Below are 15,121 nucleotides of genomic sequence, written 5' to 3' on the forward strand. Positions count from 1 at the left end.
TTGCGTGTTTGGTTATGGGGCAATTTCAGCACCCCAAAATAACTGACTTCTCAGCCCCTGCAGAAAAAGTGCGAACCCGGTACTGGAAGCACTGTCTAGTGAGCAAAAAGTGGAAAATTATGCAATTAATAATCGATTGTCTGAGTCTTCCACAGCTTCCCAATGTGTTTGGCTATGAGTAAAGGAACACCTGCAGGAGCAGCAAGGGAGTATGAAGGGAAGGTTGGCACCTCCTGCACGCAGGTGGTAAATTGCAGAGGGTGTTGAATTGAGTGAGGGCAAGGTGGATTCAATTGGGAAACATGCTTTTTATAGTGCATTGTTGCAAGGTAATCAGCTGTGGCTCAGTTGGTAGCACTCTTGCCTCTGAGTCAGAGGTTGTGGATTCATAGTCCCACTCCAGAGACTTGAGCACAAAATCCAGGCTGACACTCTAGTGCAGTAGTGCAGCACTCCCTCAGTATCAGAGGTGTAGTCTTTCAGATGAGACATCAAGCTGAGGCCCTCTCAGGTGGACTTAAAAGATCCCATGGCACTATTTCAAAGAAGAGCAGGGGAGTTCTCCTGGTGTCCTGGCCAATATTTATCCCTCAACCAACATCACTAAAACAGATTATCTGGTCATTACCATATTGCGGTTTGTGAGTCCTCGCTGTGCGCAAATTGGCTGCCAAGTTTCCTACATTACAACAGTGATTACATTTCAAAAAGTGCTTCATTGGCTGCAAAGTGCTTTGGGAAGCCCTGAGGTCATAAAAGGCACTATATAAATGCAAGTCTTTCTTTTTTGTGATTGCCTCCTGTTACCTTTTCTGCCCTGGAGAGTTTGGTGAATTTCTTCCAGCATTGAATAGATGGATAGGGGTTGTATAAATTCAGCTTCAGTAATCCATATACACAGGAGATTTGTCAGACAAGAAACAGAAGTGGGCGAGTTCCTAATCAACAGCTCTTCAGGAAATCCAGCACGATAAGTTCTACTTTATTTTCCTGCTGTTACAGAACTACGCGCAGAAGTTGGGTAACACCAAAGCTGAGAGCAGTGACAAACACAAGTCTGAGGATTCTCTCACTTAACGAAGATGGTGAGTAAAGTTCTCTGGCTCTTCTTACACTAGAGGGAAACTCATACAACAATTGCCTAGTGCAGTTTTATTCTACTGGTTTTAAGAGAGAGACTGAAGCGAGACGGGTGGTAAAAACACTGGTAACTCATGAATTTGTCAAAGGAAATGAACTGTAACTGAATATACATTGATAAAACAAAAAAACATCAAAAACAAAATACACTGGTCCTAGTGCTGTATTTACATTACATATGATATAGATGAACAATTTACTGCATTAGTAATATCTTTCCTTTTGGCAAATTGTGGTATATTTGATAGTGTAACTAAGTTAATTTGTCAATTTCAAAGGCATTTAATTATCGGTACAACTGATCGTACGTATTCACATTGTATTTAGTGTAAGTCTATGATCAGTCTAAGAGAAGATTAATGAGTAAGGTATTTTAAAATCATGCAGATTTTTTTGAATGTTGTTTATAGAGTGATTACCAGGCATCATAGTGGCGTAACATATTGGACCAGCAATAACTTGTATTTACATAGATCACAACATTGAAGAATGATTCCTTATAATGGAGAGAGGAGGATGGCAAACAGGAGATGGGAAAGTTAATGGGGGCAGTCAAAAGTAGGGTCCAAGGGAAAGGTTCCTTTGTAAGTTTTTGAAAGAAAGGAGAAAGGTAGCAAGATGACATGGTTTTGGGAGAGTATTCCAAAAGAGCTGGGGTGTAGTCACTGAAACATTGGCTATTAATGGTGGAGCCAGGAAAACAGAGGACAAGCAATAATCCCGAGTTTGGGGAATGGAGGGTGCAAAGTGGAGAAGATCAGTTGGATAATGTGGGGTGAGACAATGACAGGATTTGAAGACTGAGACATTGAAGTTAATGCACTGGAGGACAGGGAGCCATTGGAGCTTAACAAGGACAAGTCTGATGGGAATGCAGGGCTTTATGTGAGAAAGAACTTCAGCCTCAGAGTTCTGTATTAATTTAAGTTTGTGAAGGGTAGAGGAGGGGAGACTAAGGAGAACATTTGAGAAATCAATCTTCAAGGTAATGAAGGGCGTAGATTAAGCAGCAGAGGCAGAGAGGCAGTCAACTGAAATGGGCAATATTCCAGAGGTGGGAAAATGTAATCTTGTAAACTAATTAGTTCTGGAGTAAGCAGACCAGATCGAGGTTGAGCTGAACACAGAAGCTGAGCACTGACTGGTTCAGCCTGAGCAAGCAGCCCAGCAGGCTGATGGATCTGGAGTTAGAGCCATGCAGTTACTGGTGTGAACTGAAGAGGATGACTTCAGTTTTTCCAACATTGAGCTGAAGGAAATCAAGTCATCCAGCATTTGATGTTGAAAAAGAGTAAAACGTTGGAGCCTACTGCGATGGTAGAGAGATGCAGTTGGATGTCATCAGGGTACATGTGAAAGCTAACTATGTACTTGCAAAGCCCGTAGAGCACAGAGTCCTGTGTTACGAACCTGGACAGATACCACTGTATCCTCTCCAGACCTTCTTTGCAAAGGCACATTCCAGAAGGAGATAGGTGACGGTCTCGTCTCCACCACAGCATCCTCTGGGACAGTGCGCGGTGGCGCTGAGACTCCGGGAGTGCATGAAGGATCTGACGGGAAGGGCCCTTCTCACCACCAGCCAAGCTAGGTCTTGGTGCTTGTTTGAAAGCTCTGGCGATGAGGCATTCTGCCAAATGACATTGACCGTCTGCTCGGGGAACCAACCGACGGGATCCACCATCTCCTTTTCCCGCAGGGTCTCGAGGACATTACATGCGAACCACTTGCTGATTGCCTTGTGGTCAAAGGTGTTTTTTTGCACAAACTTTTCCACGAAGGACAGGTCGTGGAAAAGTCGGAACGGTCCAACTGGATGGAGCGTTCCGTGGCAGCATGGCCAGGCCCATCCTTCTCAACACCGGGGACAGGTAGAACCTCAGCATGTAGTGACACTTTGTGTTTGCGTACCGAGGGTCTCGGCACAGCTTAATGCAGCCGCACACAAAGGTGGCCATCAGGATGAGGGCCAAGTTGAGCATGCCTTTCCCCCCTTTCTCTGGAGATTTGTACATCGTGTCCCTGTGGCCATGGTCCATTTTTGATCTCCAGATAAAGTGGAAGATGGCTCGGGTGACTGTTGTGGTGCAGGAGCGAGGTATGGGCCAGACCTGCACCACGTACAGCAACACCGGAAGCACCTCGCACCTGATGACCAGGCTCTTGCCCACGATCGAGAAGGATCGTCGATCCCACAGTCCCAGTTTCTGCTTCACCTTGGCAATCCACTCCTCCTAGTTTTTGGTGCACGCCCCGGCCCCCCCGAACCAGATCCCCAGCACTTTCAGGTAATCTGACCTGATGGTGAAGGGGACAAAGGATCGGTCGGTCCAGTTCCCAAAGAACATGGCCTCGCTCTTGGTATGATTTACCCTGGCCCCTGAGGCCAGTTCAAACTGGTCGCAGATGCTCATCAATCTGCGGACCGACAGCTGATCCGAGCAAAAGACGGCGACGTCGTCCATGTACAGGGAGGCCTTGACCTGAGTGCCTCCGCTGCCTGGGATCGTCACCCCTCTTATGCCCACATCCCTCCTGATGGACTCGGTAAAGGATTTGATGCAACACACAAACAAGACGGAGAGAGGACAGCCCTGCCTGACTCCAGATTTGATCGGAAAGCTTTCTGATTCCCACCGGTTGATTGAAACTGCGCTACTGATGTCTGTGTAGAGCAGTTGGATCCAATTGCGAATTCCCTCCCCAAACCCCATTTTGGAGAGCACGTCCATCATGTCTGCCAAATGACATTGACATCCTAGATCACTTTTGTGAACTTCCCAGCAACTCTTCCCAGTAAAATTGGCAGTGCCTGGCAACAGGAAACCTGCCCACCTTTTTGGCGAGGGTATGGCATGCGACTGGATGAGGAGAAAAAAAAATTTACATTGAAGAAAGATGAATGCTGATGGTGTCATTGGACTGAACTGAACTTGACAGTGTGAGACAGTTGAATTAGTTTGCATGCTGTAGCTATTCCATATTAATTCAGTTTCCTCACATGATTGGTCCACATAGCTCCCCCAACTGATGAAGTCATCAATATCCACCAGGTTCACAGAAATAGCAAAAACTAAGCAATGTTAGCAGCGATGCTTAATAATTCATTTTTGTGCTAAAGTTACTCCTTAAGTCTGCAAATTGTGCTGTTGGACTGGAGAGTAGGCAATGCAACATCCTTGATCAAGAAGGGAGAGAGGATAAATCAAGTAATTATAGATCATTTAGTCTAACATCATTCGTGGGCAAACTCTTAGAACCCATTATTCGAGATAAAATTAGTGAACATTTAGAAATCCATTCAAGGATAGCCAGCATAAATTTGTTAAAAGCAAATTGTGTTTAAAGCATTTAATAGAGCTTTTTGAAGAAGTGACCAATTGGATAAGTGAGGGGAATGAAGTAGACGTAATAGTGTATGTAGATTTTCAGAAAGCATTTTATAAAGTGCCTCATAAGATGCTTAGGAAACTTCAAGTATATGGTATAATAGGAAATGTTGTAGCATCGACACAAAGGTGGTTGACAGAAAATAAAGAGTTAGGGTCGTGCTTAGATTGGAGAAGGTTCAGTGCTGGGTCCGTTCTTGTTCTCAGCATATGCAGGTGATTTGGATTTGGACTTGTTTTAGGGAACATAACTTCAAAATTTGCTGATGGCACAAAAGGAGGACAGTAAAAGACTTCAGGAAGATATAAGACAGGATGGTGGAATGGGCAGACAAGTGGCAGATAAAAATTAATGGGGAATTAAATTAAATATGTTGTGGGTGGAACAAGGAGTGGAAGTATACTCAATCGAAAGACGCTGAAGGTTGCAGATGAACAGGGGTCTAAATACTTAGGGGGTTAAATTGGTTAACCCCCAAATCCAGGCGCGGGCATCGCGGTGCGTGATTAACCCGCACCTGGTGGTTCCGATGCAGGCAGCACGACATATGTTGCCTGGTCACTTACCTGATAGAAGTGCAGCAGTCATGCCTAGCTGTGATGCTCTCGCCAAGTTTGCACTTCTCACCAGCGGGGGGAGCCCAAATATCGTGTGATTTTCTCACACCTCTTAAAGGCTGGCTGCACCTCTTAAAGGCAGCCTGCACCTCTTATTTGCAAAAAATAAGATATGGGTCCGCACGGAGTCTGAACGGAGATCAGACATTGCACAGATGTAGGTCCCATCCCTATGTTTACAAACTATTAAGTTATGTTAAAACATTGAATAAAGGTTGCGCACTACTAAATCCCACATCCTCCAATCTGCATGCCAGACCTCACCAATCTGCCGATCTGAGTTTGTACCAGGCCTGTGAGAGTGCGTGCATCAAGGTTCTCTGCTGATGTACTAGAGGCCTTGGTGCAAGAGGTGAACAGCAGGTGGGGCATCCTATATCCACGGTGGGGGGGGGGGGGGGGGTGGCGGGGAGGGCAAGAGGCCCTCCAGCCCATATATTTAAGAGGCAGTAGGGGACGCAGTCAATGCCAGGCGCACAGCACCACAAACATGGATGCAGTGCAGGAAGACGTTCAATGCTTTGACACGAGTGGTCAAGGTGATTGAGGTCAACTACACCACTAGCTGCATCCACTGCTCCACGCACTACACCCCCCATCACCCACCTACCAACAAACTCTTTCAATCAGTACTCAACTCTTCCAATCAGACCCTTACACATTACCAATGTTGCAAGCCACAAACCCCACAACTCACAGGCCACACACACTGGCAGCTATTCAACCATGACAGGCACATCACCCTAACAGCCTGCAGGACACTCTCTGGCACACTTCTCGCTTTCTTGTAGGAGAAGGTGGCGCATAACAGACGGCAGAAAGTGGCAGTGGCATTTAGCCCCTCGAGCCGGTTCCGCCATTCAATGAGATCATGGTTGACCTGTGACCTAACTCTATATACCCGCTTTAGCCCCATTTCCCTTAATACCCTTGGTTCGCAGAAATCTATCAATCTCAGATTGAAAATTCACAATTGAGCTAGCATCAACTGCCGTTTGAAGAAGAGTGTTCCAAACTTCTATCACCCCTTGCGTGTAGAAGCATTTCCTAAATTCACTCCTGCAAATCCTGGCTCTAAGTGTTAGGCTATGTCCCCCAGTCCTAGTATTCAAGTCTAGGAGACCTCCAAAAACAGTTACAAATGCATCAGCAGCCATAAACAATAATCTAGCAACTAACCTGTAAATCTCGCATGGTCCCTTTAAATGGCATTGGCTGGGGGTCCTCCAGGCCGTCTAGGGCATGTTCAGCTGGTTGTTGGCTGGAGCATTGAGTGCCAAAATTGTATCTATCCCTTTAAATCAGCATTGCCTACTGATCGAATGCATATTCTCCCTACTTTACATGCTGCCGGCATTCATTATCTGCGACTGTGCAAACCCCTTTACCAAGATGGCGTCCAGCGCATGTCACGCTAGAAGCATGTGCGCGCATTCCGGACGCCATTTTGGAATTTCGGGAGGCTGCATCGTGCCTGCACAATGGGCGCTATGCGGACAAATTTCGAACCCATAATCACTGAAAGTGCAAATGCAAGTGGATAGGAGCATGGGAACAGCAGTAGGCCATCAAGCTCCTCGAGCCAATTCTGCCATTTAATTAGATTATGGTTGATCTGTACCTCAACTCCCTTTACCTGCTGGTGTAGCTTAGATGGGCAGGGGAAGAAAATTGGCCAGGAGCTGTTCAGCTGGCTCCCTGCTACCTGCCACTTCTAGTATTTTCTACCAGAATGGTTATTGGACCATATTTGGGCGGGCGTATTATAATTAGACACAAATGACGGGTATAGCTCATTTTAAAAATATCTAAGCCCCCAATTTTACTCGCTGCGAAATATGTGCTGGGAATGAGCTAGCTCACAGTGCATTGAGCTAACTGCATGCAATTTTACAAGGTCAGGTCATTCGAATAATTATCATAAGTTCTCAGCACAACTTTAGCCTTGAACTAGCAGCTAGCTTAATGGGACAAGTGGAAAATCTGTTTAACAGCGCAGATTTAGAGGGATGTGCCCACTCAATGATAAATGGGTACGAATGAGGGCTAATTTTGTTCCAACTTTTATAAAGGCTCAAAATCGATTTGAAATATTTGTCAACCTCTGCCCGGGCTGTGGGGCGGGAAGAGTTGCTGGACAAAAATAAACTGAGGGGAAACCCAATGTAGAGACTCGAAACAGAGTCTGTGTGTGAGTGATAGAGCAGAGCAGCACCTGACCACATGTTTGATAGCTGGCAAAGCGGACATGCTGTTGCCTGATAGGAAGGATTTCTCTGTTTGAAACTCAGGGCACTCTCCCCGGATGACAGCAGTCGTCATGTCACCAGGTGATGGCCGGTCAGAAATAGGTGCTGTCCTTTGTTTTCTTGGGAACCCCTAATAAGAGTTCTGTGCCCTGTAAAGCTGATGCTTCCTTTCCACAGGGAAAATAATAAATGTATTTTCTCTTGCAAATAAGGCCTGTCACTTGATGCATCTTGTGGACAGCTGACTGACTTATTTGGCACATGCCATAGTTGGTGGCTTTGAAGGATCTGGTGAATTTAAACTTTAATAGAACTTGTACCACAAGGAGATTGCTACCCTTGATCTTCATGGCCACAGGAAGAGTAATCCTTGTGGTACAAGTAATCTGCAAGTCGGCCTCTAGGAAGTGTCATCGCTCGGCGGCAGCTCCTTTGTGAAGACATGCATCCATGGACTTGCCCAGGAATGAATGTCTGGGCCAGTAAATGCAGGCCCCGGAGTAAGGACGGGTGCATTCTTAATATGCGCTTGTCATGTTATAGGAGGCCCCCTAGTTTAAATAATTTCTGGGGATCTTAATGAGACTTGCACATTGTCAGCAGGACCACTGCTCTTGGTGCTGTCCAAACACATTGGAAACAGATTAATTGCATGGCAAACTGAAGCTCCCTTATTTTATATTTGTAATTGTAGAAACTATAACAATGTATTAAATTCATTAGAAGCACATAAAATAATAGTACAAAAGTATAACTATTAGGCAATTTTAATATTCATGAAGCAAGGCACAGTAAAATGTCCCTGATTTTCACCTTTGCAGGTTGAGTGTATGGGTGTTGGATGAGAACAGGGTCAGGTGTGGCTCTGATATCCTCTCTCCCCTTCCTCCCCTCCTCAAATAGTTCACTAGGACTCACCTAAGAGGAATGATGATTTGGGCAAGGTAGTGAAGGGCTTGTGGCACAGCAGTACCGTACCCTGGTATAAGCCTTTGTAAAAGGAGAGGAGAAAATGAGTGGGAAAAATAGTGAGTGTTATAGAAACAATAAATCACCAGCCAGACAATCTATCATATACAGCATAGCTCAGTATTTGTAAAGCCAACTGCTGGGTCTGCCTTACTTGCACAATTTTATTTAGCAACTAGGATGTGGCTGTCATCGGGATTTTTGCAATAATGGGTTTTATTCTTGCGTAGATTCTTTTTAAAATTGATGCCATTTGATCTATTCTGTCACATACAGGTATCTCATGATGACATGAACTGTCCATACAGACGATGCCCACTGGTACAGGGAAACATGTTCAGATTGTTGGCTTTAGCTGTGGTGACCTATGGTAAGATTGCACTTCCTCTATCCTTTATTTGACTGGTTCGCTACATTGTGACGCTGTAAGGACTATTTTCCTGCTCTAACAATTGATTTCAAGAGAAAGCACTTCATTTTTGGTACATAATTCAGATTTTGTAAAGCCATCAGTCAGAGTTCCAGCACAATGTTTACTTTTCTTAATTGTATTCCCTCCAACATTGTTTCTCACTTTTCCCCATCCCCATTAACAGGATCTCTCCCATTTACTTCATCAACAGTCCTTCTCTAAGCCCCCTTTTAGCAGAGTCTCTCTCTTTCTCATCCCCCCTTCAACAAGATCTCGGCCTCTTTCCACCCCCCCACCCCACCCCACCCCCTCAACAAGGTCGTCTTCTCCCTCCTAAACAGAGTTGCTCTCTCTCTCTCTCTCTCTCTCTGTCCCCACTCCAAAATAAAACCATTACATATTCTTTCCTTTAAATAAAATGAGCAAATTCTTGTGGGTCCGTTGACATTTGCACTTAAATTTGCAAAATGTGCTTCACATGTTGGGAATGTGAATTCATAAAATCCACCCTTACAATCTGAATTTAATGGCAAAAGTTAATAATGAAATTGAATCCTACATTGCCAGAAGATTTTTTAAAGAAGCAAATTATTTTAATGAATATAATCCTGCAATTTAAGTAAATTGGCACAATATAACCCGAAAAGAAACCACCAGTTTTTTTTAAACCATGTACCTTAAGATTTTTTTTGACTCCCTCAAAATCTGGGATCAGGCAGTTCTTGCTCTGCAGAAAAGAATGGGGAGTCACGGAGCAGACATATGGACTCAGTCAGGTGGGCCCGAGAGAAGCAAGGTCAGGGACAGCAGGAATGCCGAGTCTTGGACTGGTATCTTGCCACATGGCCGAGCTCAGAAGCGAGGACATAAAAGTTGAGTTGAGTGGATCAGAGGAGTTGAGGGTGAGAAGAGTGGTCCTCACCATACGACTGTATTTGGAGGGAGGGGATATATGTATCGGGGCACGCAAAGCATTTAAACTTTTAAGGGAGATTTTGGCGGGGAACTGAATTGTGGAGGTGGAATTTGTTGCGGAGCCACTGCTGAGACAGAACCTAACTCTGACTTCTGCTCCCCTTGTTGGAATTGTCCAGCTATGATAGTTTCTGCAGGGTTAGCTACTGTTATGTATGTGTGATGCAAATAAAGACCAGCAGAGGGAGTGTTGAGTCACGGTAAAGATAGAAGAAAGGGGTATAATCCAGTTTTGGGCGGTATGTAGCGCCGGCCTGAATGGACAGGCCCGAGGCACAGCTAACATTGGGCCTTTGACCTCATTATCATCGAACCAGCAAGCTGGTTCCGCCATTTAATGAGCATCCTCAGGCAGCTTACTGGATAAGAAGCCTTGAAGATCGGGCTGCATTCAGGTAAGTATTTTTAACAAACATACCTTTTTGGTGCCAGTCTGCAGCGGTCCCTTTAAGAATTGCCTGTTAGGCCACACATAGATTAGGTTTTCCTGGATGCAGCCAGCGCCGGCTGCCTCAGAGCAAACCAGTATTGCAGAGGGGGCCTCAAACAGCCATGAGACTCCTTTTTTGCATATATAAAGAGCCTATATATAGCTTGTAACGAGGGTACACTTCCTGCCTGCCATATCAGAGGCTTAGGCATCTGTTTAATGCCTGAAAATACATACAAAGGTACAAATTAAGAGCAGGAGTGGGCCTTTCGGCCCCTCGAGCCTGCTCTGCTATTTGATAAGATCATGGCTGATCTGATTGTGACCTCAACCCTACTTTCCCGTCTACCTACTATAACCTTTGACTCCCTTGTTAATCAGGAATCTATCTAACTCAGCCTTAAAAATATTCAATGACCCTGCCTCCACCGCTCTCTGGGGAAGGGAGTTCCACAGACTCACGACCCTCTGAGAGAAAAAATTTCTCCTCATCTCCGTCTTATATTGGAGACCCTTATTTTTAAACTGTGGCCCCTAGTTCTACTCTCTCCCACAAGGGGAAACATCCTCTCAGCATCGAACCCTTCAAGTCCCCTCAGGATCTTATATGTTTCAATATGATCACCTCTCATTCTTCTAAACTCCAATGTATACAGGCCCAACTTGTCCAACCTTTCCTCATAAGATAATCCCCTCATCCCAGGAATCAGTCGAGTGAACCTTCTCTGAACCACCTCCAAAGCAATTATGTCCTTTCTTAAATAAGGAGACCAAAACTGAACACAGTATTCTAGATGTGGTCTCACCAATGCCCTGTACAACTGCAACAAAACATCTCTACTTTTATATTCCATTCCCCTTGCAATAAATGACAACATTCCATTTGCCTTCCTAATCACTTGCTGTACCTGCATACTAACTTTTTGTGATTCATGTACTAGGACACCCAGCTCCCTCTGTACCTCAGAATTCTGCAACCTCTCTCCATTTAAATAATATACTGCTTTTCTATTCCTCCTGCCAAAGTGGACAAGTTCACATTTTCCCACTCTGCTAAATTTTTGCCCACTCACTTAACCTCTCTATATCCCTTTGCAGACTCCTTATGTCCTCTTCACAACTTACTTTCCTACCTACCTTTGTGTCATCAGCAAATTTAGTGACCATACATTCGGTCCCTTCATCCAAGTCGTTGATATAGATTGTAAATAGTTGAGGCCCAAGCAGTGATCCCTGTGGCACTCCACTCGTTACATCTTGCCAACCTGAAAATGACCCATTTATGTCTACTCTCTGTTTCCTGTTAGCTAACCAATCCTTTATCCATGCTAATATGTTACCCCCTACACCTTGAGCTCTTATTTTGTGTAGTAGCCTTTGATGTGGCACCTTGTCAAAAGCCTTCTGGGAATCCAAGTACACCACATCTACAGGATCCCCTTTATCCATGTTGCTTGTTACTTCCTCAAAGAACTCTAATAAATTAGTCAAACACGATTTCCCCTTCACAAAGCTGTGTTGACTTTGCCTGATTGCATTGAGATTTTCTAAGTGCTCTGCTATAACCTCCTTAAAAATAGATTCTAGCATTTTCCCTATGACAGAAGTTAAGCTAACTGGCCTGTAGTTTCCTGCTTTCTGTCTCCCTCCTTTCTTGAATAGAGGAGTTACATTCGCTATTTTCCAATCTGATGGGACCCTTCCAGAATCTAGGGAATTTTGGAAAATTAATACCAGTGCATCTACTATCTCTGCAGCTGCTTCATTTAAGACCCTAGATTGAAGTCCGTCAGCTTGGGGACTTGTCAGCTTTTAGTTCCAATAATTTTTTCAAAACCCTTTCCGTGGTGATTGTAAATGTTTTAAGTTCCTCCCTCCCTTTCACCTCTTGATTCACAATTATTTCTGGCATGTTATTTGTATCCTCTACAGTGAAGACAAATGCAAAATATCTGTTCAATTCATCCGCCATTTCCTTATTCTCCATTATTAGATGTAGATTAAAATCACCCATGATTATTGCTGTTCCTTTCTCACAAGCCCCCATTATTTCTTCCTGTATACCCTGTCCTACAGTGTGGTTACTGTTAGGGGGCCTATAAACTACTCCCACAAGTGACTTCTTGCCTTTACTATTTCTTATCTCTACCCAAACTGATTCTACATCTTGGTCTTTAGAACTAAGGTCATTTCTCTCTATTATACTCATGTCATCCTTAATAACAGAACTACCCCTCCACCTTTTCCTAGCTTCCTGTCCTTCCGAAATGTCAAGTATCCTTGAATATTCAGGTTCCAGCCTTTGTCATCTTGCTCCATGTCTCTGTAATGGCTATCAGATCGTACATATTTATTTCTATTTGAGCTGTCAATTCACCTATTTTGTTACGAATGCTACATACATTCAGATGCAAAGCCTTTAGTGCCAACTTTTTACTATTTTTGCCTTATCTGCTGGTGCACTCTTAAGTTTGCATGCTCTGTCCCTTCCTGCTACTCTCTGATTATCATTTCCCTTATTGCTACCTTGCTCACTTACCTTGTTTTCTTTCTTTAATTTGTCACATCTTCTCTTACTTGAACCCTCGCCCCCATTATTTAGTTTAAAGCCTTCATTAGGCACGGCATCATCGAATTTCAGGCCAGAGCTTTCATGGTCTAGCTGGAAGCTGGAAAGCTCCTGAAAAACCTGTAAATAATGGGCGCTCAGGTAGCCCGAATAATAAAAACTTACCGTTCCCCACGCGATCGTGACTTAATTGGTGGCCATTAACCTTGTTTCCGGGTTTGCCGTCCGAAAGCTGTATAGTGGGCGGACTGCACACCCGCATGACCTGCTGTCAGCTAGAGCGTCTGGATTTAAAGGGCCAATGATACAATGGCTTTTGCTGAAACAAGAAGCGAGGAGACAGAATGGAGCAGCAGAGGGGCAAGCCAAGCCTCAAGGTTCAGTGACGCCTCACTTGAGGTGCTGCTGGCCAGGGTGAGGAGGAGGAGGAGGGAATTATTTTACCCAGCCGACAGGAGGAAGCGCCCTGCCTCTGCCACCAAGAAGGCCTGGCTCGAGGTGGCAGAGAGGTCACCAGCAGGAGCAACATCTGCCGCACTTGAGTCTAGTGCAGGAAGCGTTTCAATGACCTAACTAGGTCAGCAAAAGTGAGTACACTTACTGATTCTTTTTTTTTATTCGTTCATGGGATGTGGGCGTCGCTGGCGAGGCCGGCATTTATTGCCCATCCCTAATTGCCCTTGAGAAGGTTGTGGTGAGCCGCCTTCTTGAACCGCTGCAGTCCGTGTGGTGAAGGTTCTCCCACAGTGCTGTTAGGAAGGGAGTTCCAGGATTTTGACCCAGCGACAATGAAGGTACGGCAATATATTTCCAAGTCTCCTGCATTCCGTGGTGCACAACACCACCTCCCCCCCCACATCATTGTGCAATGCCAAGACTACTCCATCACATCACTCCTCACACCCACTTAAAGCTCATCCTCAACTTACCTTCACTTCCTGAGCACTTCCTCACCTCCTCATGTGTGAACCCACTACGACCACTCACCCCAATCCTGATCCAATGTGATGTCTCTGTCTGATAGTTACCCTCTGATGCATCTTTTTCATGGTCAGCCTCACCCAAAGCAATGCATTTATCAGCTGACCATTTCACCCTCTCTCACTCACACGTCTGTACTTTCTCCTCTTGTAGGAGGAGAGCAAAATGCACGGGAGAGGGCAAGAACTGGAGGGGGGCCTCAACAAATAGTGGTCCCCACAGACGTGGAGGAGGAGGCCCTGGAGATCAGCCGTACCCTCGAGTGCCTGTCCATCGGGGACGCCGAGACTGGCACCCCACAAATGTCTGGTGACACAACTTTAACATTCATCACACACAAGATGAATTGATGTTAGTAATGCTTGCCATGTTGAACACCTCAGGATGCTCATTGCAACATGACACATCTGTGATGATGTTTAACATTGCCTTCTGTTCTCTTCCAGGCCCTTCAACTGCAGTGATAGGAAGGGCGATTCCTCAGAGGAGCTCCCGGCCTCTGAGGGTGCAACATCACATCATAGCGAGCCATCCACCAGCGCAGATACTCACACCTTGGTGGGTCCTAGTCGTCTGTTAATTGGGTTGGCACCTGGTGAGTCACCACACACAAGTGGGCACGAGCAGACACTGGTGACAGGGGCAGCTGTGGAGAGTCCGCGTCGGTGGCCACACTCCTCTCCAGGCTCTGCTCAGCTGGACGCAGATGCTGAACCCAGGGGGCCATCCTTTGAAAGGAGAATGATTGAGGGACAGCAGCACATTTGTGAGGTACTCGAACAGGTGCCATGCACACTCTCCACAATAGCCCAGAGGATGGAGGAGTCCAACTCCTGCATTAGTGGAATGGTTGCACAGGGACGTGCGGGAATGTCTGCGATGGAGAGAAGGCTAGCCTCCATTGACCTTCAAGCACGGCTCACAAATAAGCCCATTCAGGCCCAAACGACGGCCGTTCAGACTCAGGGTGAACAACATTCTGCCGCCTTAAATAGGCAGACAGAAACTTTACAACTGGGCTTCCAAGGCATCATACATATCCTCCAAACTGTTCTCCAGCAGGATGGTAGCAGTGATGTGGGTCTGGCCCAGGAGAGGGATGATGGCGAAAGGGGACATGGAAGTGGGGACGCCACTCAAAGCGTTCCCACGTCTCACCCGTTGCCCCCCTTTCAACCAGTACCTGCAATGCTGCCTCCTCTCCAGGTCGTTGGGTCTGCCCCTGCACAGGTGCAGGTGGAGCAATCTTTGGAGGGGCCCTCACCGGCTCCAAAACCAAGAGGGCGTAGGCTGAAAGCATCTAAGCCATCACGGCATGAAGATGAGCAATCTGCCACTAGCTCTGCTGCAGCCACAGGGAATGCACCACGTAGAAGTAGTAGGAAGAGA

The 15,121-nt window shown here is 45.7% G+C and overlaps 1 protein-coding gene across 4 annotated transcripts in view; it reads left to right on the top strand.

The window, feature by feature from the left end:
* The first annotated feature begins 1,009 nt into the window (after positions 1 to 1,009).
* LOC137325422 (P-selectin-like) overlaps positions 1,010 to 15,121 on the top strand; it is a 54,998-nt gene continuing 40,886 nt past the window's right edge. For all 4 annotated transcript variants that reach the window (XM_067990521.1, XM_067990520.1, XM_067990522.1 and 1 more), the window contains exons 1-2: positions 1,010 to 1,085; positions 8,642 to 8,735. In XM_067990521.1, coding sequence (XP_067846622.1) covers positions 1,083 to 1,085; positions 8,642 to 8,735 — 97 coding nt within the window. In that variant the 5' untranslated portion in view covers positions 1,010 to 1,082. The remainder of the gene's footprint in view (positions 1,086 to 8,641; positions 8,736 to 15,121) is intronic.

The sequence above is a fragment of the Heptranchias perlo genome, chromosome 9 (genome assembly GCF_035084215.1).
Source record: "Heptranchias perlo isolate sHepPer1 chromosome 9, sHepPer1.hap1, whole genome shotgun sequence".
NCBI lineage: Eukaryota > Metazoa > Chordata > Chondrichthyes > Hexanchiformes > Hexanchidae > Heptranchias > Heptranchias perlo.